General features: G+C 50.9%; 1 protein-coding gene across 3 annotated transcripts in view; it reads left to right on the top strand.

Annotated features, from left to right (window-relative positions):
• Positions 1-20,696, top strand: part of UBE3C (ubiquitin protein ligase E3C) — a 99,827-nt gene that overhangs the window by 64,944 nt on the left and 14,187 nt on the right. For all 3 annotated transcript variants that reach the window (XM_031455819.2, XM_031455816.2, XM_064487146.1), the window contains exons 18-19: positions 3,865-4,112; positions 18,253-18,465. In XM_031455819.2, the coding sequence (XP_031311679.1) occupies positions 3,865-4,112; positions 18,253-18,465 (461 nt within the window). The remainder of the gene's footprint in view (positions 1-3,864; positions 4,113-18,252; positions 18,466-20,696) is intronic.

The raw sequence follows: 20,696 nt of genomic DNA, 5'->3' as shown, positions 1-20,696 counted from the left end.
GGCCTGCACAGGCTTCTAATGCAGACGGAAGTGCCCTATCCTGGGAGAAAAGGCCACAAAGGACGTGGGTTAGTGCGGAAGAGAAGCAGCTTGCACCAGCACGTGAGGCGGGACGGGACAGCTAGCCACTGTTGGTTGTGGGTGTAGCTGGGGGTGTGGTCAGGCTGCCCTCTTCTGCAGAGCTGCTGGCCCCTAGTCTTGAAGGGCAGGAGAAACCCCAGCTGCCGGTCCTGCGGCCGGACAACACCAAGGCCTGGACCACCAGAGCCTTCCTCTGTACCGGTTCCGTCCTTGCCTTGTTCCTGCAGGCAGGAAGTACCTTGTTGGTAAGGGACGGACTTTTAAAGTCCCTTTGGTGTTGGGCAGTGCCCCTGGTCTCCCAGAGCCCCGCGAGTCCAACACCGAAGGTGTCAGAGTGGTCTGTCTCCCCGAGCACAGTGTCTCTGTTCAGCCCCCGAATGGGGGTCGGAGCTCTACAGAAAGGGTGGCAGCATGGTGGAGGGGACTCTGATGGAGAGAGCACCGTGAGAGTCCGAAAGGGTCCCGCCACTGAGGACGCCATCGTTGTTCTAGAAAAACAGGAAAGCTGGCAAGCCCAAAACAGTGAATTCCTGCTGGAGAAAACTGTCCAGGTGTGGCTTTGCAGGATTCAAGACAGAGTCCATCAAGGAAGTCATTAAAGAGACTGTGGATATGGCAGGAAAGGTAGGGTGAGGGGCTCCAAAATACGGATCTTGTTGAAATTCAAGAGCTGATAGACCCCACACCAGACTTAACTGAAGGTGACCTGAAGAAGGTGGGCGCTTTCACAACCGGTGAGGAAGGAGACGTCGAAGACTCAGCGCCAGGACGTAGCCTGGCGTTGGACGGCCTAGCCAGGGTTCTCGTCACGCAAGGATCAAGAAGATTATGCACCACGTTTGACTTCCTCTACGACGCAGGCCCCGTGTGATACACGGGCTCTGACACTGAGGCAGACGGTGGGAGAAGGGCTGGCGCTGCGCAGAAACTGTTTCAGAGAAAACGCAAGAAAGGCGGACAGAAGTTAGGACGTACTTCCATGAAGTGACACCACGGGTACCTGCCTCCCTTCCCCTCGTCCGTCTCCTCGCCCCGCAGCCCCGCTCAGTGTGCACGAGGGCCACCAGCACGGAGACCTTTGTGACGGTCCTCGTCCACTTCTGAGTAGGAAATAGCCGTCAGGCCGTACCGTTGAAACTTACCTGCCGTGCGGGTGCGAGGGTCTTGGCGTGCAAGTCCGCTGACTGTAGGGGGCATTTCTGTTCCTGCTCCCTCGCCTGAGCACTCTGTGTGTAGACCGTTGTGTGGAAGACGCGTCCTGAAGCGCATGGCCCGCCCCTGCACAAGGACGGCGTGAGTGGCGGTGACTAAAGCCCGCCATGTGCTGGTTTTCCTGCTCGTCTGTAACTCTGCTTTCAGAGAGCTGCAGCATCATGCGGGAGGCCTCTCTTGTAGCTGGAGAAACTGTACCAGCTAACGGACACAGGCAAGCGGCTTAAACCTGTAACAGTTACCAGCGCTGCCTTGTGAGTCTGAATTCGGGCGCTCCTGCCTGCCGTCCAGCTCTTATCCCGCTGGACTCGTTCCGGGTGTATGAGCCAGGCTCCTGGGAGCAGTCGTACTCCTGGTGCTTCGTGATCAGTGCGTGAGTCCTTATACCTGTGAACGGATGCACTCTTCTTTTCACGTTATCTTTTCATCTTTGATGTCGAATGTCTGGTGACACACGGAGCAGCTGCAGTGCTGTGTCGTGTAAGACAGTGCTGATGCGGGTCCTGACAGCAGGCCGTCCATCCTGAACCCACACACGTGGTGGAAGCTTGTGGTGATGAACCCAGCACAGTACTTCTCTCCCTTATTTTCTTAGGAACGTTTTCTTTTCTCCAGCTTTGCTGTAGAAATAACAGGACACAACACACCATACAAAAACATGCTGCTTGGCTGTCGTGTGTCGGTGAGGCTCTGGCCAGTGGGCCGTTAGTGCTCACGTTTGGGGGGTCAGAGGTTGCATGTGAGCTTTCAGCTGTGCGTGGGCCCCTCACCCCCAGGTTGGTCAAGGGTCAGCTGTAGTACTTGACTTAGGTTCCCCTCCGCCAGAGCCTTACTGTGTAAGTAGACACTTCTAGTTCATCTTTTGAATCAGGAAGTGGCAAGATGCCCGGACGACTAGATTTGATTCTGAAAATGCTGTGCTTTGTGTATTGCTGTTCACAGAAATGGGCTTCCAGGGACGGCTGAACCCCAGTTCTAGCCGTAGTTGAGGGGGTGACTTCTGTGAACGGCCGTGGAGTCTCTGAGATGCAGACGCCGCCCCCCCCCCCCCCGCAGGGGTATCAGGGCTGCGTTTGAATGAGAGGGTTTGCGGGCTTTGATTGAGCGTTTCCCACTTAAAAATGTTTACACTTAGAATTTTCAAAATCTGATGCTGTATTAAGTGCTGGCATTCAGTTTGAGAAATAATTACATTTGACAAATAAATGCTTGTATTTCATTCTTAAAACTGACTGTTAGGAGGATATACGTAAAGATAAATGCTCAACTGTATTTTTGTGTTACATCCATGATTATCTGCTTAGAATTCTTTCTGCATTTTACCTAGGCCTTGAGATGGAACATTTTGTGATCATGTTGATCAAAAGAGGTGCAAATAACCCATGTGTGGGATTTAATCATCAGTGAATGTTACGTTCTTCATCTAGTATAGTTAAACTTTAAAAATAAAGGTACGCTTTAGTAGAAAAGCGCTGTAGCTAATACATACCCGTTTGAAAGTTGTAGAGGTGCCCGTTGCCATATGAACTGTGTGTCTTCAGGTAATAACCCAGCCCTCCCTGTCCTTGGCGTTCTCCCTGAAGAATGGGGGTGTCCTAGCCCCCTGGGCCACAGGGTCAGCTGTTGCCCGCTGTGACCGCGTGGTGGAACGTCCCCTCCCCCGCCCCGTGACCTGAGGAGCGTGGGCACTGGCGCGGCAGGGCTGGGGTGCTGCTGCAGGAGCACTCTGCTTGCCCCCTTCCAGCCTGTTCTCTAGAGGCTGCTGTCCCTGGGGTGCCTTCAAGGTGGCAGCAGCCCAGACCTGGGTGCGGGCCCACCCCCCGGGCCCTGCTGCCCCTCTTCCTGCATGCAGAGCACCTGAAGGACATTGGTAGGATTGGTGAAGGGCAGCCAGTTACTTTGCCAGACCCCACCTGGTGTCCCTGGGGCCTGTGTCCTGCTTGCGCAGGGCCGCCCTTACGAGGACCTCTCACTGTCAGGCAGACTGGAGCAGCTTTGCAGCTTTTTTTTTTTTTTTAATCCTTGTGACACAGTATATAACCAACCCCTCCCCCCCATTTTCCAGCCAAATATCATTGTAAGTGATGGTGTAGATTCTGGCATCCTCACTCCCTGCACCATTTGCTTCTTTCAGAAGGTCTCTGTAATGTTAGTCTCACTGACGTCTTCTTTTTGCCTTTCTTGGTCATTTTTGTTTCAGTATTATCCTTAAGTCCGTAACTCCACTCCCTTCCTCTCCTAGTATTTTAGTTTGTTGTGTCCTTTAGCAGATGTGGGGTAACTTTATTTTCTTCTAAACACACCTTCCTCCCCTCCCCCACCAGCTCCGTCCTTGATGTCGTCACATGAGGGGACTTCTGTCTCCCGTCTCCTCAGTGTGGGCTCTGAGGGAAGTGCTGGTCAGTTTATCTCATTGTCTCTTGTTAATGTCTTTGGTTTTTTTAAGTCTTGCATTGAAATATTTTTAATATCCTTGCTTCTCGTCCCTGTCTTTCTATGATACCAGCTTATTTTATTGCTTTTTAAAAAGATGTTTTCTCCTTGCTCATCCCCCCCCTTTTTTTTTAACAGAACCTGATCTGAAAAAGCGGATTCGTGTGCATTTACTCAACGCGCACGGCCTGGACGAAGCTGGCATTGACGGCGGTGGCATTTTCAGAGAGTTCCTAAATGAACTGCTGAAGTCAGGGTTTAACCCCAACCAGGGGTTCTTTAAGACTACTAATGAAGGGCTCCTGTACCCCAGCCCGGCCGCTCAGATGCTCGTGGGAGGCTCCTTCGCCAGACATTACTACTTCCTGGGCAGGATGCTTGGAAAGGTAAAGTGCACGTGGCGTACAAGCTGGTCTCGGGCCCCAGACGCACCCAGTAGCTACACTGCATCAGCGTACATTACACACGTGCAGAAGTTGCTGGAGCTCAGGAAGCAGGAAGCGTGGTGCGGAGCGCTGTCTGCGCAGGTCTGCGGTGGCCGCCTGCTGCGTGGGCACGGGTGCTGCAAGCACTTGAAGTCTTTGCGCAGCGGCTCTTGTTGGTAGTCAGCGCTAAAAGCGATTCTTTTAACGTTCTGTAAAGTCTTCAAAGCCCTGTGAGGTGGGAGAGCGCAGTCACCCAGCACGGGTTAAGTGTGCTGCCTGTTGCATGCAGCTTCTGTGAAAACTGGCCACTCGGGGATGATGTGATGGTGATGCTGTAGTGCCTGGAGTGTCACACCTGATGGTCTCCACCATACATGCAGACACACCTTGCCCTTTATTGGAAATGCAAGGGAACTTTGGTTATAGAACCTACTGGAAACTTCCTGTTTCCTGGATAAACCCTCAGAGTACACCCTCCCGTTAAAGTCAGGAGCAAGACAAGGACCCCACTGCTGCCAGTCCCGTCCATCACTGAGCTGGGGCAGTCCCAGCCCGTCTTAGTCTGCGCAGGCTGCTGTAACAAAATACACCGCCTGGACGGCTTACAAACCTAAAGTTACTTCTCACAGTTCTGGAGGCTTGGAAGTCTGAGGTCAGCGTACCACGTGGTCTTGTCTGGTGGAGGCCCTCCTCCTGGTTCACAGCTGGCGCCTTCCCCCTGTGTCCTTACGTGGTGGGAGGGGCTCCAGCACCAGGGCCCCATCTCCTGACACCCCCACATTGTAGGGAGCATCCAGACCACAGCATAGCCTGGGGGTGTGGGTGGGGCACAGGAGGAGGTGAGACTTCATTGAAACTGGGAATGTCTACCTGCTCCCCACAGGTCAAGTCCAGCCCTCCAGGGAAGTGATTATGCTTATTTTTTGTCTTTTTAGTTAATTACTAACATTTTTAAACAGGAGAGCATTACATGCAAGTTATTTTTCTGGGTTCTTTTGTTTGTTCTTTGCACTTTAAATAAATTGTGTTGATAATTACCAACCCTAGCAGGCTGTTGTTGACAAGTACCCCAGTAAAATTAGTAATTGTGCCTAAGCTATTGCACATGAGGGGGGGAAGCGTCTGGTTATTCCTGTGGGAAATCGAAAACTAATGATTCTTGGTTTTTCTTTGAATGCGTGAATTCATTGCACCAGTCGTAACTGATGGAGTGCGGTGCGCGAGGGCGAGTGTGCAGGGACTCCCTGGCACTGCAGCTCTTTAACTACCAATACTCCCTGAAATAACCATCCAGAAATTTCACCCCAGGTCCGTGTTCTGAGTCAGAAGCCCAGTGTGGAGGCAGGAGATGAGGAAGAGGCCCGGCGGGCCCGCCTCATCCAGATGAGGGGGCATCTTCCCACCCCACTGCCTGGCTCTCGGCATCAGCCTCTGCGAGGCGTCCAGGGTCCAGTTCAGAAGAGCTCTTCGTCGAGTTACTTCTGCGTTTCTTTTCATTACTGGGATGTTTCTTGCAGTTATCGATGAAGGAGGGAGCTGACATCTGTTTCTGTAAAGTGCCATTGCTCGGTGCACACACCATGTCCACTAAGAAGATCATTAATGAGTGAAGTGCAGGCTTTGTGTGTTACCCCAGAACCCCTGGTGTGCTGTTACACAGACAGGTGGACATCTTTGATGGTGTTTTGGGTTAAATTCGTTAGGGTGTTTGGATGCTCTAGGAATGCATTTTGTTTCCCTGGGTTTGAAACAGTAGCATAGGAATGCCTCGTATTTAATACTTCCTGTCCAACACATTTTTAGAGATAGACTGGATTGTAACACAAGGGTTGTAATCAGTATGGCTGCCGCAAGTCAAAGGAGTGACCAGAGGTGACCCTCTGAAACTAAGACCAGCAGGCTGCAGCCTCTGACCAAGTCTGCCCACCTGTTTTATTGTTAAAAAGGGCTTCAGTGGGATGCGGCCATGCCGGGTCCTTTCCATGTTCCCTATGGCTGCTCCCGCAGGGGCAGAGGCGAGCAGTGCTGCCACGTGTGCTGTTGGGCCCTTTCAGGGCAGTGTTGCCAGCCCTGCTGCAGAGCTAGCCTGTGTGTCCTCGATGAAGAGTGTGCTCTTCATCCTGTGGGTCGTGGAGAGTCACTGTGATAGCACGTGACTGAGGTGGTGGACTGACTGCACTTGCAGGGAGACCCTCTGGTCACTGCGAGGAGAGTGGCTCTTAGAGCACAGGGCCGTAACCCAGGTCCTTACTGCTGTGGCCCAAATTACTGGTGTCGTGTGGTGAGTTCAGGTAAGCTGAGGACTGGAAAGTGACCACTGGGTTTACCAGCAAGTTTTTGTTTCCTTGGTGTTTTTTTCTCATAACAAGTTTGCTGAGGTAGAGTTCACAAAGCATGCAGTCACCCATTTAGAGAGTACATTTCAGCAGTTTTAATACATTCACAGAGTTGTACGACCTATGAATTTTTCATCACCTTTATCCATTAACAGTTACCCCCAGGCAAAGCGCTAATCTACTTTTTTTGTCTGTGTAACGTCCTTGTTCTGGACATTTCCTATAAATTGAATTGTCAAGTGTGTATCCTTTCATGAGTGGCTTCTTTCACTTAGCATGTGTTCAAGAACCATTCAAGTCACGAAGTGTGTCAGCACTCTGTTCCTTTTCATTGCCAGGTAATATTCCATTCTATGATAGCCACGTTCTGTAACCATTCCTCAGTTGCTGGACATGAGGGTTGTCCTTGGTGATCTTTCTAGTGGGGTGACATGATAAAAATGGGTTTGCTTTGAGGTGCACTGAAGGAAATGGAAGGTTTACAGATGGAAAGCGTGTCAGTGGCCTTTCTAGCAGGCTCGGCTCTGCAGGGAAGGAGAGTGGGGACCGAGAGGGGACCCCTAGAGGAAGGGCAAGTTCCAGAAAAGAGTGGGTGGATGGGTTGGTTGGTTTTCAAAGACAGAGTGGCTGTTTGGTAAAGAACCAGACAAGGGTGGGGGGTGGTTTGGGGTCCTGGGAAAGACATAGCAAAGAACTGATGAGCCAGTGAGACCCAGAGCCGTGCTCTCCGGGAAAGCCTCCTGCGGTGGTGGAGGTGGTGTCTCTGACGGGGGGCTGGTGCAGGGAGTCAGATTTTAAGGCGATTCTCATCAGTATGGGTGTGGCTGAAGTGCCGAGCAGCTCTGAGTGCAGGTGCAGGGCAGCTTCAGGCGTGAACAGGGAGGGGGCCCGCGGTCGACGCTGTTGGACAAGGTGAGAGAGGAGGGGGACGGGCAGGTGCCCAGCTAATGCGGGGATGCACTCTGGTGTCTAGAGGGACTCTGGGGAGGGCCCGGTGGGGAGGAAGACCAGAGAGGGTGGGGTCTCAGTGAAGACAGTGTATCAAGGACAACAGGTGGACGGTGTGTTGGGGGAAGGTGTGTGAGGTCTGGAGGGCGGGGACCGTGAGGGATGCCGTTCTGCCCGCGGCGGTGACCCGGAGCCCGGAGGTGACCGACTTGTGCTGTGCTCAACGCCCAGGGTTCAGGGAGGGTCACTCAGTAGCTCTGTCATCTTTAAATAAGTAAGTAGGGAACTAATGTTGCTGTGTGGTTGTTTCCTGTGGAAATTAATCACAGTTGTAGTCAGTTTTAACTTCATCATGAAGTTCCCTTCAGGGCACGTTGGCAGTTCTGTTCCCTGTGGTGCCTGTCACAGTAAGCAGACCTGCCTGCCGCTCTGCCTGGGAGCCGGCGTCAGGACTCGCCCGTCTGAGAAGCAGCTTGATTGAAACTCAGCTCGTGACTTACTTGGAAATACCAACTTTTTTGAAGTGCAATTCACACCCCATAGAATTCAGCTTTTTGAAGAGCACAATCCGGTGGTTTATAGCACATTCACTGTGTTGTGTGGCCATCAGCACCGTGACTTCAGAGCAGATCCCAGGTAGGGAGCCCCGCGTCCAGTAGCCATTACTCCCCGTCCTGCGCTGGTGCTGCCGGCTCTCAGCGCCCACCAGCCTGCCTCTGTCTCTGGATGTGCCTCTTCTGGGCTTTTCATCTACAGCGCGTGGCCTTTTGTGGCCGGTTTCTTCACCTGGGCACGATGTTGCCCAGGTTCCCCGCATGGTGGCGCGTGACATGCTTCGTGACGCTGTCCGCCGTGTGGATGGACCACTCTTGCTCGCCCGTTCGTCTGTCGGAGGACGCTTCAGCGTCCCCACCTTTCGGCTGTGGCGGACAGTGCCTGTGAGCACTCGTGTTCAGGTCCTTGTGTGGACAGAGTGTTCCCACTCCTCTTCCCCGAGAGGAGCGCACACCCCGGCCGGAAGTGGTGGGGCCCAGGGCGCGCTGCCAGAGTTAACGCTGCAGCCTTTGCCCTCTCACCGGCCACGCAGGGGAGCTCCGTCCTCCCCACGGCCTCGCCAGCACTTACTCTTTTCTGTCTTGTCCTTGCAGCCGTCCTGGTGGGTGTGGAGTGGTATCTCATCATGGTTCGGATTTGCATTCCCCTGGTGACTGATGATGGTGCACATCTTCGTGTGCCGCTTGTCTTGTGTGGAGAAATGTCTGCCCAAGTCCGTTGCCCGTTCTTTAAATTGAGTTTGTCTTTTTTTGAGTCCTTTATGTATTCTGCTTTCAGGTTGCTTATCAGGCATGTGGTCTGCAAACACTGTCTCTCCTTCTCTGGGTTGTCTTTCATTCTCTGGGTGTTGTCCTTTGAAGCACAGAAGTTTTTAATTTTTGTTGTCCTTTTGTTACCTCATCTAAGAAACCGTTGTCTAATCCAAGGCCACAGAGATGCGCACCCGTGTGTTCTTGTAAGAGTTCTGTAGCTTACCTCTCACATGTAAGTCTTTGATTCAATCTGAGTTAATTTCTGTAGACAGTGTGATTCAGGGGGTCCCACTCTCTTCCTTTGTGTGTGGATGTTTAGCTGTCCCAGCGCTGTTTCTTGAAAAGACAGTCCTGGCACTGTGGTCGAGAGTCAGGTGGCCACAGATGTGAGGGTTTATTGCTGAACTCTCAGTTCTGGGTTGGTCTCTGGGCTTGGCCTGATGCTGGTGTGACACTGTTTTGGTTACTGGAGCTCTGTCGTGAGTGTTGTGTTGTGTGTGCGTGTGTTTGCCAGTGACAGGTGGAAATGGGACCCCAGGCCTAGCAAGGCAGAGGGTGGTGGGAAGCAGTAGGGTCTGGGCGTAAGAGTCAGGCCCCTGTGCGTCTCCGCGAGACGCGGCAGTACAGGCCCGGTTGTCGTGTATCTGTTCAGGTTCCGAATGCTGCTCTGACAGTACAGGTGTGAGGTGCTGGGCTTGAGGAAGGGGCTTCAGCGGGGCCTCGCCGTCTTAACAGAGTGTCTCTTGAGGCTCGCCTGATTTCGGTGGCAGATTTCAGGCATTGACCTGATGTTAGCTTCCTTAGCATAAATTTCAAACAGATCATTTTCTCACTTTAATTCTCTTTGAAGCACAATGTATCTCTCCCCCCGGAGCTGTGTACTGGCTTTGGTATCAGTGCTCAGTGAGACAGCACCTCTCCCTGTCCGTGGTCCCTCTCTACTCAGCCCCAGCTCCCTCCCAGGGATGCGAGTTTTGTAATCAAAAGTCTCTGAAATGTTGTGCCACTGACCTTCCTCTGAAGGTGAGCCTGTGTTTTGCCAGGCTAACCTGAAGTACTCCCTGAATTCAGTGGTTCTTACACAGTGCGGTGACAGACAGCAGTGTAGTTTTATTTGCATAAACCAAATCTCATTAAATTCTGTGTTGTTTTTCCTTCCTGGGTGTATACACTGAGTGGTACAGAGGCAGGAGCGTTGGATGTTGCTGGCGCACTGGCGCTTTCCGGCGCACTGGTGACTCCGTGGGTCCCTCTGTTCGCCATGCTCACGGCTGCTCACGGCTGCGGTTGTCCTGAGACACAGCCTCTCTCGCAAAGTGCTGTGTGTTATCTCTTTAGACCAGATTCCGGGGAGAAAAATTTGGCATCTAAATCTTTCTCCCAGAAGTGAAGTTTGTGTAAATTGCACCTCAGTAAAGCTCTTTAACGTAATGAAGTTTAGACAAAAGCAGTGACAACTGTGGTTATTTGAGGATGATACTTAAGTCCTCATTTTTATGATTTTACTGATACGGTGTTTTGCATGGAAATTCCTAAGGGGATACTGGTTTCTACCTCTGATTACAAACGGTTAAACTTCGTACCAACACGTGAAAAACTGTCCAGATCTAAGTGAGTGTCGAGAGTGTGGCACTAATAGTGTGCTGTCTGAACATTAAATCTTTTAAGAGAGGAAAATTGTATATTGATTGATTATGATATTTATTGGGTCATAATGTATTGAAATTTTCTTTAATGCATATGTTAGTGATTGTTTACTGTGATAAAGTGCAAAGAGGGCTTCAAGAGCAGCCATACGTACGAAGAATTACCTCATGTCACTGGTCACTTCTCAATTAAAAGTTCCATTAGCAGATGATTCCTGCTTCTGGTCTGGGTTGTGATTGCATTTCACCACCTGTAAATCCGGCTTCAGACAGGGAATAAATAAACAGCTCAAGGATGTGGTAATGGCATCCTGATTTTTTTTTTTAATAAATAGAAGCACCTCGATCCATTTAAGCCGATTAAGTTCAGAATATTTATTGAAGGAAATCTTTTATCATATTTGAATTCTATTTGGAAATGGTTCTTTTCTTCTTGCTTCAGAATATTGATTTAATTGGAACAGGAGACCTATAAATCAGATTATTTGATAATATCTTGGTCATATATTTCCGATTTTTAGTTAGCAGATCACAAAACTCTGGTGTCATTTATAATTTTGTATTTTAGTAGAATTCAGTGTGCACTTAATGTATCACAGAGTGTAATGTTGGCCATTAACAGTTTATCCTGAAATTTTTTTGAGAGCTGGGATAATTTATTTTTCTGTTCATTAGAGTCCTTTTATAAAATGCTCACTGAATTTGCTGAGGCTTTAAAACTGTCGACTGAGGTGAACAGTAGTAATTGAAGTTGCTCTGGTCCCTAAATGGCAAAGCTTCTCGTTTATAACATGTTGTTTTGAGCTCAGCCTTGTTAAGGGCAGGTGCAGGTGAGCTGCTCCATCTGACTGCGGTCGGACGAAGTGCTCTGATCACTAACGTCAATGTATCTTTCCCTTAGATTTTTTTCTTAAACATAACATTCAGCAAATAGTTGATCTTCTCTGCTTAACACATGTCTTCCTGTCAGTGTTAAGACTTCTCAGTGGGGCACCAGCGGGCTTCAGGAGCCCACCTCTGCGCTCCCAGTCCGCTGTGGGGGGGCTGAGCGTCAGGTCACGCTAGTTGGCCTCAGCTTGTTTTGGAAACGGAAACATCAGAAAGCACAACTGACAGATGTGTAACAGGTAAACTTCGTAATTTACAAATGATTACTTTGTTTGGAACTTGCCCCCTCTGAGACAGCATGCTGATGGTCACGGTTTACATTGGTTTCCGTTAAGAGCAAAGCGGTCACTCATCTGGAGATTATTCTTCCAGGCAGTTATGGTCATGGTTTCTAGATGAATTTATTTTTCAGAATTAAGCATGAGACAGAACTGGTTTCTATCGTACAGTAGAAATGGCAGGTGTATTCCAGAAGTCAGTGGGTTCCAGTGCCCAGAAGTGTTGTCGTGGCTTTAAGCGCTCTGAGGTGCTCGCCAGAACTCTTCCTGCTCCTGCGTGAAGGAGATCTTGCCCACTGATGAGATGCCGCCTCTTGTGTTTAAGCGCTCCAGGCACCAGTTTAACCTGGGTCAGTACTGTACTGGGGCATTTTCCTTTTTCTAACACATGTGACATTCTCACTGCGAGAACGAGAAACACACTCTTGCTGGTGCTGCTCCAAGTCTGCTGCTTGTCTGTCCCTGGCCTTTATTTGTGCGACAAGGGCAAAAAAAATGTCTGAAAGTAAAATTAGCCTGTTTGAATCCTTCTAAACATTTAAATAGTCGCTTAGAATTCGCAAGTTTATGAAAGGCAAGCCGGGGGATGATGTCCACAGGCACTCTTGACGCCTCTGGGTGGGGACGGCTGTGAGTGGGAGGCGGCAGCAGGTCCTTGAGCTCAGGCCTGTGATGAGAGCCGGGCTGGGATTCCTGGCCCGCCAGCGGGGATCGAGCCGAGGGGCGATGGTGCTGGATCATGTGTTAACGGGTCCCCAGCACAGCCGCTGGTCTGTGCTGCTGCACATCTGGATGGCTGATCCCGGGAGGGTGGTGATGGGGAGGCCCGAGAGGGGCTTCTGGGTTGCTGGTCATTTTCCGTCGGGGGGTGGAACTGTCAGTGAGTGGGTTCGCGCTGAGGATGCTGAGCTTGGCGTGGGGCCTGCGGCTTGCCGGGAGGAGGGCTGGGAGGGGGGTGGGCAGGCGGTTGCAGCCTGCTCTGCTGCGGAGTCTCTGTTCAGAAACTCAGAGCTGCAGCTGTCGGGGCGTGGGGCTCGTGGAGCTTCATTTCTGTGTGAAAGAGGACAGACCCTCGGCATGTCTGTGCTGCGGACAGCACGTTGGGGGTGCTCTTGGGGGCTGTCCGGGGAGGAGGGGCCCCGGCCGAGGGCTGGAGGTGTCCCTCGGGGGTGAGGGAGTGTCCAAAAAGTGATGACTGCATAACTCTGTGAATATAAGAACCACTGGGTTGTCCACTTTAAGTGGGTGAATTGTAAGATATGTGAGTTACATCTCGATAAAGCTGTTACCAAAAAATAACACTGTAACACCGTGTTTTGATAGAGCCCCTGAGTGCTGAGGAGGGAGGAGAGGTGGGTGTGAGGTGGGTTCAGGTGTCGCCAGCAGCAGTCACGGGCAGGGCCACGCCTTGTCTGGAGGGGTACTCAGGCCCTGGGGTGGCCCCCTCACCTTTGAGGGGCATCAGGACCCTCGCTTGTCAGAGCTCTGGTGTTTCATCGTCCTGTTTGGTAAAAGGAGAATTTTCAGACCTGAAAAATGGCCTTTTAATTATGGAAAAAGTTCTTGGCTGCGTGGGGCGCCTTAATGGATCTCTTTTCAGAGGCAGGAAGTGAACAGCTGTTCGCAGACTCCTGACACTTACTCCTTGTGGGCAGAGATGGGAATGTGGGTGACTTTGGCCTTGAAGGTGTAAGTTCTCTATCTTCTAGATGTTCTTGTGGGCAGGGCAGGGGGAGCAGAGGCGTTTCTGGTGGAACCTGAGCCTCAGAGCTGGGAGGAGGGGGCGGGAGGTCCACTCCCACCGGTCAGAGTTGCTTCCGTACGGTGGACGGATTCCTGGGTGTCCACTAGAAAAATGGGCTGGGAGGAGTGGACCTTCACCTCCACCCACTCAGCATCCCCAGGAGTTTCCTGGGGTAAAGCTGTCAGACCCTCAGTGCAGATGATCGGTCACGATGAACAAGTTAAAGTCTTTCTTCCTGAAACCTTCGCTTCCAGGGCTGGTGGGACCCCTTGTCCCCAGGGGGCTTGGGCGCAGGCACACACCGTGTCACTGAGAAGCAGGGGCCGGCAGAGGCTTAAAGGAGCAAGAGGGGCAGGAGGGCGGCGGGTGTGAAATGTGGTTTGACATCTCCATGGTTCTGCATAACCTGAGATGGCTCAAAAGAGAGTAAATGTTTTTTTGTCAACAAATTCGTGGATGCAGAATTCCAGCCTGAAGGTCAGTCGTGGCCCATGGTTGGCACTTAAGAAATGTGTTAAATGCCTGGGCACCATACGGTGTCCCCCACCCTGCGAGACTGAGTTCCAGCTCTCAGTTACTAGTTGTGAAGCACAGCTACTGAGCCACACAGTGTGTCACCGTCACCTTACATCCTGATTTTACGGATCTTTCTTATTTTTTGAACTCCAAGGTTAGCATGATCTGAAATAATTAAAATTATTATTTTCTTGCTCAATTAGAGTGGTTTTAAAACAAGACATCTCTGATATAGTTTTTAGATTAAGTTATAAATGTTCACTTTAGAACTACCTGAAGATTGATAGAGATGCATTTGAAAAGCATTATTTTTTTATTGATTCTTAATGTAGTAAATTACTGGAGTTACTTGGCAGCAAACAGAGCGCCTCGGTGCGGCTCAATTTATTCTCACGACAGTGCCGCGGTTTGCATTTGCATTGCGACTGCACTCACTTATATTAAAAGGCTTCTACCATAATTAATCCTTTTTATTTCAAATCATTTTGGCACAATTTCTAGCTATAAACACTCATAAAAGACAGGCAGTTGAAAACTACGTGCAGGTTGTTTCCATGCACCTATTGGTATCTTTTCACGACGGGCGTTACTGATGTGTTTCTAGGAACAAGTGTGTGCAGCGGCTGAGGACAAAGGCCCGTGTGAAAAATGCTAAGTGGATTATTTTGCATAAAAAATAGGCAGTTTTTGAAGTTGTGTAATTAACCTGTGTTTAGAAAATACCTTGATTTATGCTTACATTTGTGTCCCGGTTGCATACATTATGGAAATTTAATTTATAAGCCACTTAGCTGATGCAGTCAGGGTTTTTAGTGCTACCATTTATTAGTGCTTGTGTATTAAATGCTCTAAAGGTTTAAACCTGCCTCATGTAAAAAATTATACCTATGCATTTACATTTTATGAGTCACGGTGGAATTTCTGTTTAAAATTCAGGTAGCCCTGATAGCTTTCGCGGGTTTCATAGGTTTACTGTTACTAATGCAGAGATGGCGGACAGTGGCCGTATATATTGAGCACCAGGTGATTTACACGTTTGGTTTGCTTCACGGTCCGCTGTACAGACGAGGCTTCTCTTCAGCACCTGGGGTCGATCGTGCCTTATGCAAAATGCGCCCCTCACGTTGAAGTCATCGTTCACTTAGAAGTGATGAGATTTGTAAGTGCTCCCGGTTAATAGTACTAGAGTTCTTAACTTGAAGCAAACTGGCTTTTCACAACAGCTCTTTCTTTTCATTGTCAGTAGGTGACTTAAGTGCTAGTTGCCATTTTATTACTCATTCTCTCATTAAGAAGTCCTTTTTTTTGCCATCTTCAAACTTAATTGGGTAATCATTAGTCTTCAAATCGGATAAAAGCACAGGGACGTCACACGTGGAAACCTGGCACAGACACCCGTGGGCTTGGCGGGCGGGCGGGGAACCAGGAGAGGGTGCTGCTCGGGGCGCGCCAATTCCCAGAGGACGTGTGACGGCCGTTTTCCCGTTTCCTCCGGTCATGCCAGTGGGTGGGGCTAAGATGTCATTCTGCGGGTTATGCGCACTTCTCTGGTGGTTTGGGAAGAGGGGGAGCATGCGTGTGAGAGCGCGAGGTGGGTGTGTAAGGGTCAGGGATGTGCGGGTTGCCGCGCGTGGACAAGCCGCGGCCCCTCCCGGGCTGGGCGTCTTGTGTGAGAGGGAAGAGCCAGGGAGCGGGGTGCTGGCTGTCTGGGAGCGCCTCACTCCCGTGGGAGTTAATTCACGCAGATCTGCCTCAGTGAGCCCTCGTATTTAGCATTCAGTGTGTGTGGACGTGATCGGGCAGCCTCTGGAAGGGCCACTTGTGAAGCTGGCGTCCGGCTGAATGACTACCCCTCAGGGCAAACCACGTGTCTCTTCTGCCACTGTAGACACAGAGCAGCGGCGGTGGTTTAAAGAGGACGTGAATGTAGCACCGTGCAGCTCATTGTGGTCCCTTCTCAGGGGCTGGGTCCAGCCCTCACGCCTCCCTGTCTGTCCTTCTGGGGTCACTCTGTCTTGGGCTGGGGTCACAGGCTGCCCTTCAGTCAGAGGAAGCTCACGACCACCTGTGCTCGAGACCCCGCTGCCACTCCGCATTCACCCAGTGCGGGGACAGCCCACCTCCCCCACCGGGAAGGAGCGTCCCCAAGAACGGCCGGGGACACGTCTGTGCAGATTGGCCGCTTTCTAACAAGAGTGGCCTTTGTGGGGGATGCAGGGCTTCCCCGGACTCCCGTGTAAGAGTCCCTCTCGCCTGGCAGTCGGGTTGTCCCGCTGGGCCAGGCGGACACGTGGGAGCGCGGCACCTGGCCCGGAGCAGCGCTCAGTAAGGGGAGCTGTTATTTTCATTGCAGCATTTTGGCAAGAAAGATTTTCTGTGGCTTCCAAGTCAGTCAACTGTTAGAATAAAATAACAGGCATGCTCCTGAGACGTGTGCAGCACATTGCTGACTCCTCGTCGCATGTGACAGCCGTGGCCGTGGGAGTAGTTACCGTGCCGGGCGGACCCTGCCGTTGTGCTGGGAGCTTACGAAGTTTCTCTTCTCACCCACCTTGGAGGACCTCCAGGGATTCACACGGTAGTCCTAACACTTAGTGTCCTCCAGCACCAGTGGTCACCAGGGAGATGTAAACCAGAACCACAGTGAGGTGCCTCGTTTTAGTTGCAGAACAACTAAAACGTAGCAGAGTCACAGTACTGACAACTGGTGGGAATGCAGACCGGTTGGAACCTTCCTGCTCTGCTGCTCACGTGGGAATCCTCGTATTCCAGGAAGCAGCATGTCAGCGTCTCATACGGGTACTTCCGTGTCTCCAGACCTTCTCAGGGACACGGGCAGGGGAGATGAGAGCACACGCCCACTGAGATGCGCACAGACGACCCTTCTGGCAGCTTCGCTGCGCAGAGCCAGAGCTGGGGGCCTAGGGAGAGGCGGGACACAGCAGTAAGTAAGTAACAGACAAGCAGTAACAGTGAACCTCAGAAACACGCTGCAGAGGACAGATGGAAAGGCACAGCTGCCGTGTAATCCCAGTCACGACGTTCTAGGACTGGCAGGCCTGCCTGTGGTGGTTACAGAACGGGGTTAACCTGGGGGCCATGCTGACTGCAGGGCCTGAGGAAACTCGTGATTTGGGGAGAGAGTGTAAATGTGCTCTGTTGTGGTCTGAGTGGCCATTACACAGGTGAAGGCAGACACTATAGATTGTGCATTTCATTTTACTGTCTGTAAATGGTATTTCAGTGTAAATAAATGCTAAATCATTGCACATTGCTGTCCTTCGATGGAAAGGCAGACGGCGACTTACGTGGAAACACTGATCTGGGCGTCAGGGAAGCTGGGTTTTGAAGCCAGTTTTGTCACCTGCTGGCTCATAACATCTGGACAGACCTCGCAGAGCTCCGAGGCCCAGCTCCTCCACTTCTAGAGCAGGGACTGGCAGGGCCGCAGCCCGTGGGCCAGGTTCAGCCTGCCTCCTGTTCTGTGTGGTCGGTCAGGGAGCTGAGAATGCTGTTTTTGTTTCCACTGACGGTTGGGGGGGGGGACCTAAAGAAGAAGAGTATTTCTTGACGCTGGAAACTACATGAAACTCAGCTTTGGCACACGGCGGCCCTCCCTCGTCCACACTTTGTGCTCCTTTTGTGCTGTGAAGGCAGAATGGACAAGTGGTCTGCCTACCATCGTGGGTAGAATTGCGACCCCAAAAGATAATGCTCAAGTGCCTAACACTCTGTGCCTGCAAACGCGACCCCACTTGGAAGTCAGGCAGCGTTTGCAATCAGGCTAAGCTGAGAGCATACTGGGTTAGAGGGAGTCCTGGAATCTGACAAGCAACGTCTCTGTAAGTGGAGGCAGGGTGGTTCGGACACACAGGGAAGACAGCAGGTACAGAGGTGGGGTCTGGGAGGCTGCAGCTGCCTGCCAGGGCCCACCCAGGACGCCGGCACCACCAGAAGCTGAAAGAGGCAGGAAGGCTCCTCCTCAGCCCTGCTGACACCTTGACCTCCGACTTCTGGCCTCCAGAACTGAGCCGTAAGTTTCTGTGGTTTGTAGCCACCCAGGTTGTGGTGCTTGCTGCAGCAGCCCTAGCAGCCCGGTGCACCTGCAGAGGGAGTGCTTGGCGGGCCCCTCACAGCATGGAGGGCCTGGCTCTGAAAAGTCCCCACTGGTGCCTCATCCCTAACATGCTTCGGTAGTCTGTTCCAGAGTTTTCTACTTAGTGAATGTGTATATTGATTGTCAAACTGTGGCCTCGCACACGGTAAATGCTCACCAGGTATTAGCTTCCACCATCCTTATCCTTATTCGAGAGAAAAAGTATCTGCTCTCTTAGGATTCCATTAAATATCAAATTGGACGTCCCGTTTCTTATTTCGAGGAAGCCTAGAACCAGAGTCCCGCGACGTGCTAACTGTGGTGTCGCTGTTCTGTTTGAAGGCCCTCTACGAGAACATGCTGGTGGAGCTGCCCTTCGCAGGCTTCTTCCTGTCCAAGCTGCTGGGGACCAGCGCGGACGTGGACATCCACCACCTGGCCTCCTTGGACCCGGAGGTGTATAGGAACCTGCTCTTTCTCAAGAGCTATGAAGGGGACGTGGAGGAGCTGGGGCTGAACTTCACTGTGGTGAACAACGACCTCGGAGAGGCACAGGTGAGCGAGGGCTGTGGTCACAAGCCTGCGAGTTTCCTGTTGTGTGCAGGCACGTTCGCTGGATATTGTGTGAGCTCCTGGACGTTTGCGTTCAAAGAGTTGCAGCGTGCTGAGCACACGGCAGGAGGTGAGGGCGTGGGGGGTCGGCCACGAGGTGACGCCTGCTGAAGCTGCAGGTGGGGGCGTGGAGCTCATTATACAGTTCTGTCTGCTTCAGCATGGACTCCAGTTTGCAGAACTTTAAAAAATGCGTTCAGGCAGATCAAGGTGAGGACTTTTGAAGTCATACTTGTTAATATCTCTTATTAGACTTTTGAAGTAACCAACTTGGATCATTATGTTCCTGAGTGTTTTTAAATGCCTCTTGCTTCCCTGCACAATAATAGCCAGTCAGTTTTGGATAAAATAGGGAAGATAATGAGTGGCCATAAGGGTTAAGCATTAATTCACTTGAATATTAAAATTTAAGAGCAGTTTTGACTAACTGAATGGTACAACATGAATTTTTTCTCCCTGATTAATTTCACTTAGCGTTTTAAATTTGTATTTCTCAGTGTCATTTAATTTCTCTTTTCCTACTGATTTTTCTCCATCAGCACTATCCCCATTTTCAAAAGTGTCTTTTCATTCTGCCAGTCAATATTAATGCTTTATTTAGTAAAAGTTTGAGTGAACTGTGTTTATAAGATATAACTATATTATATTGTGCTTTCATTTAACATTCTAGTAAGAGTGGATTGTGGTGAATTTAACTTTCTGATCATGTAATGTGTTAATGAGTAGTAATGCAATACTTTACTAGGAGAGATGGTAGATTAAAAATTAAGTGTCCAAGAGTAGATGTGACCTGATGTCTATTTGAAATTTTTAAATCATCTTATGTGTGTAGATTTGTAATACATTTTCAGCTAGATTGTTAAAAATCTGACTCTAAAAAAAAGTAACCAACTCATGCTTTTCTGACTTAATTTGGTTTTCAGACAAACACATCTCTTTCATGGGGAAGATGCATGCTTTCTGCTGTTCTTACAGGTTGATAATCTTTTCTGAATCTGGTAGTTGGGTTTTAACTGCAAAAATAGCGTCTTTAAGCTTTGTAATTGTTTCTCTAATTTTTTGTTACTACTTGGTTTGTTTCTAATCCAGGTTTTCAAAGGTTGTCAGCTTTGCCAACTTAAAAGCATCATTTTCGTGGATCTTTAGTGTTCAGTCCAGTCAGCACTGACAGTGCACTGACCCACGTGGTCACTGACCCCAGAGCGCGAGCGCGAGCACTGGCAGCCTCTGGTAAACACACGCTGGCCAGTTGGGGCTGACGCAGCGCTGGTGGTTTCTGTACCGCGTTGCCTGCTTACCGCCACGCCTGTTCTTTTCCCTTCGTTCATGGCAGCGCTCCATGCAGTCGCCGCTGCGCTGTGCTGTGCGTGGGAGATTGTTTTTTTTTACCTGTGGGGGCGCATGCATTCTAACAAGAGGCTGATATGAACTCTGTCGTAAGATGTGTGTGGTTTGCTGGTAGCTCACAGCCAGGTAGCTCAGGGGGAGGGGCCGTGGAGGGTGGGGAGGGGTTCCCCGTGTGGGTGGACAAAGCTGGAATGGTGGGCGGGTCCCCGGGAGTCTGGGCTCGACCCTGTCATCGTGTAGAACCTTGTGAGGCCTTGGTCTTGTAGGAAGGCTGGACACACATCCAGGATCTGCACCAGGGTCTCGTCTACCCCACAGCTGGTCAGGGCCCTTCAGGGCAGGCCAGCCCGAGCTGACAGGCAGGTGAATGAGAGGGAAATGTGGACGTTTGAGCCTCCTGTCTGAGGAAGCGGAGGTTTGGGTTCTGAGAGTCAGGGCGGGTCCTGGGAGCAGGTGGTCCTGGAATTCAGAGAAACCAGTTCGGTTAAGCAATGAGAAGTTTTCATGAGAGGACTTCTGCTGTAATTTTCATCTTTAAAATTGCGTTCTCTAGATCAGTGTCTTGAACTCAGTCGATTTTATTTGAGTCAGAGAAGGGGTGGGGCGGGCAGGGCACTCCCGTGCTGCACTTCCCCCACCCCAGCCGCTGACACCGCCGTCTGCTTTCTGTCTCCACGACAGCTCTCGGCACCCCCAAGTGGAGTTGCACAGCCCTTGTCCTGATGTGACTGGTGGCTTCACCCGGCATCGCGACCCCGAGGCCCATCCCTGTGGTGGCAGGTGTCAGAGCCTCTTCCTTTTTACGGCTGATTGACGTTCCACCGTGT

This window comes from Camelus dromedarius, chromosome 7 (assembly GCF_036321535.1).
Source record: "Camelus dromedarius isolate mCamDro1 chromosome 7, mCamDro1.pat, whole genome shotgun sequence".
In the NCBI taxonomy this organism is placed as follows: domain Eukaryota; kingdom Metazoa; phylum Chordata; class Mammalia; order Artiodactyla; family Camelidae; genus Camelus; species Camelus dromedarius.
The sequence above is the reverse complement of the archived record's forward strand: the minus strand, read 5'-3'. Positions and strand labels throughout refer to the sequence as shown.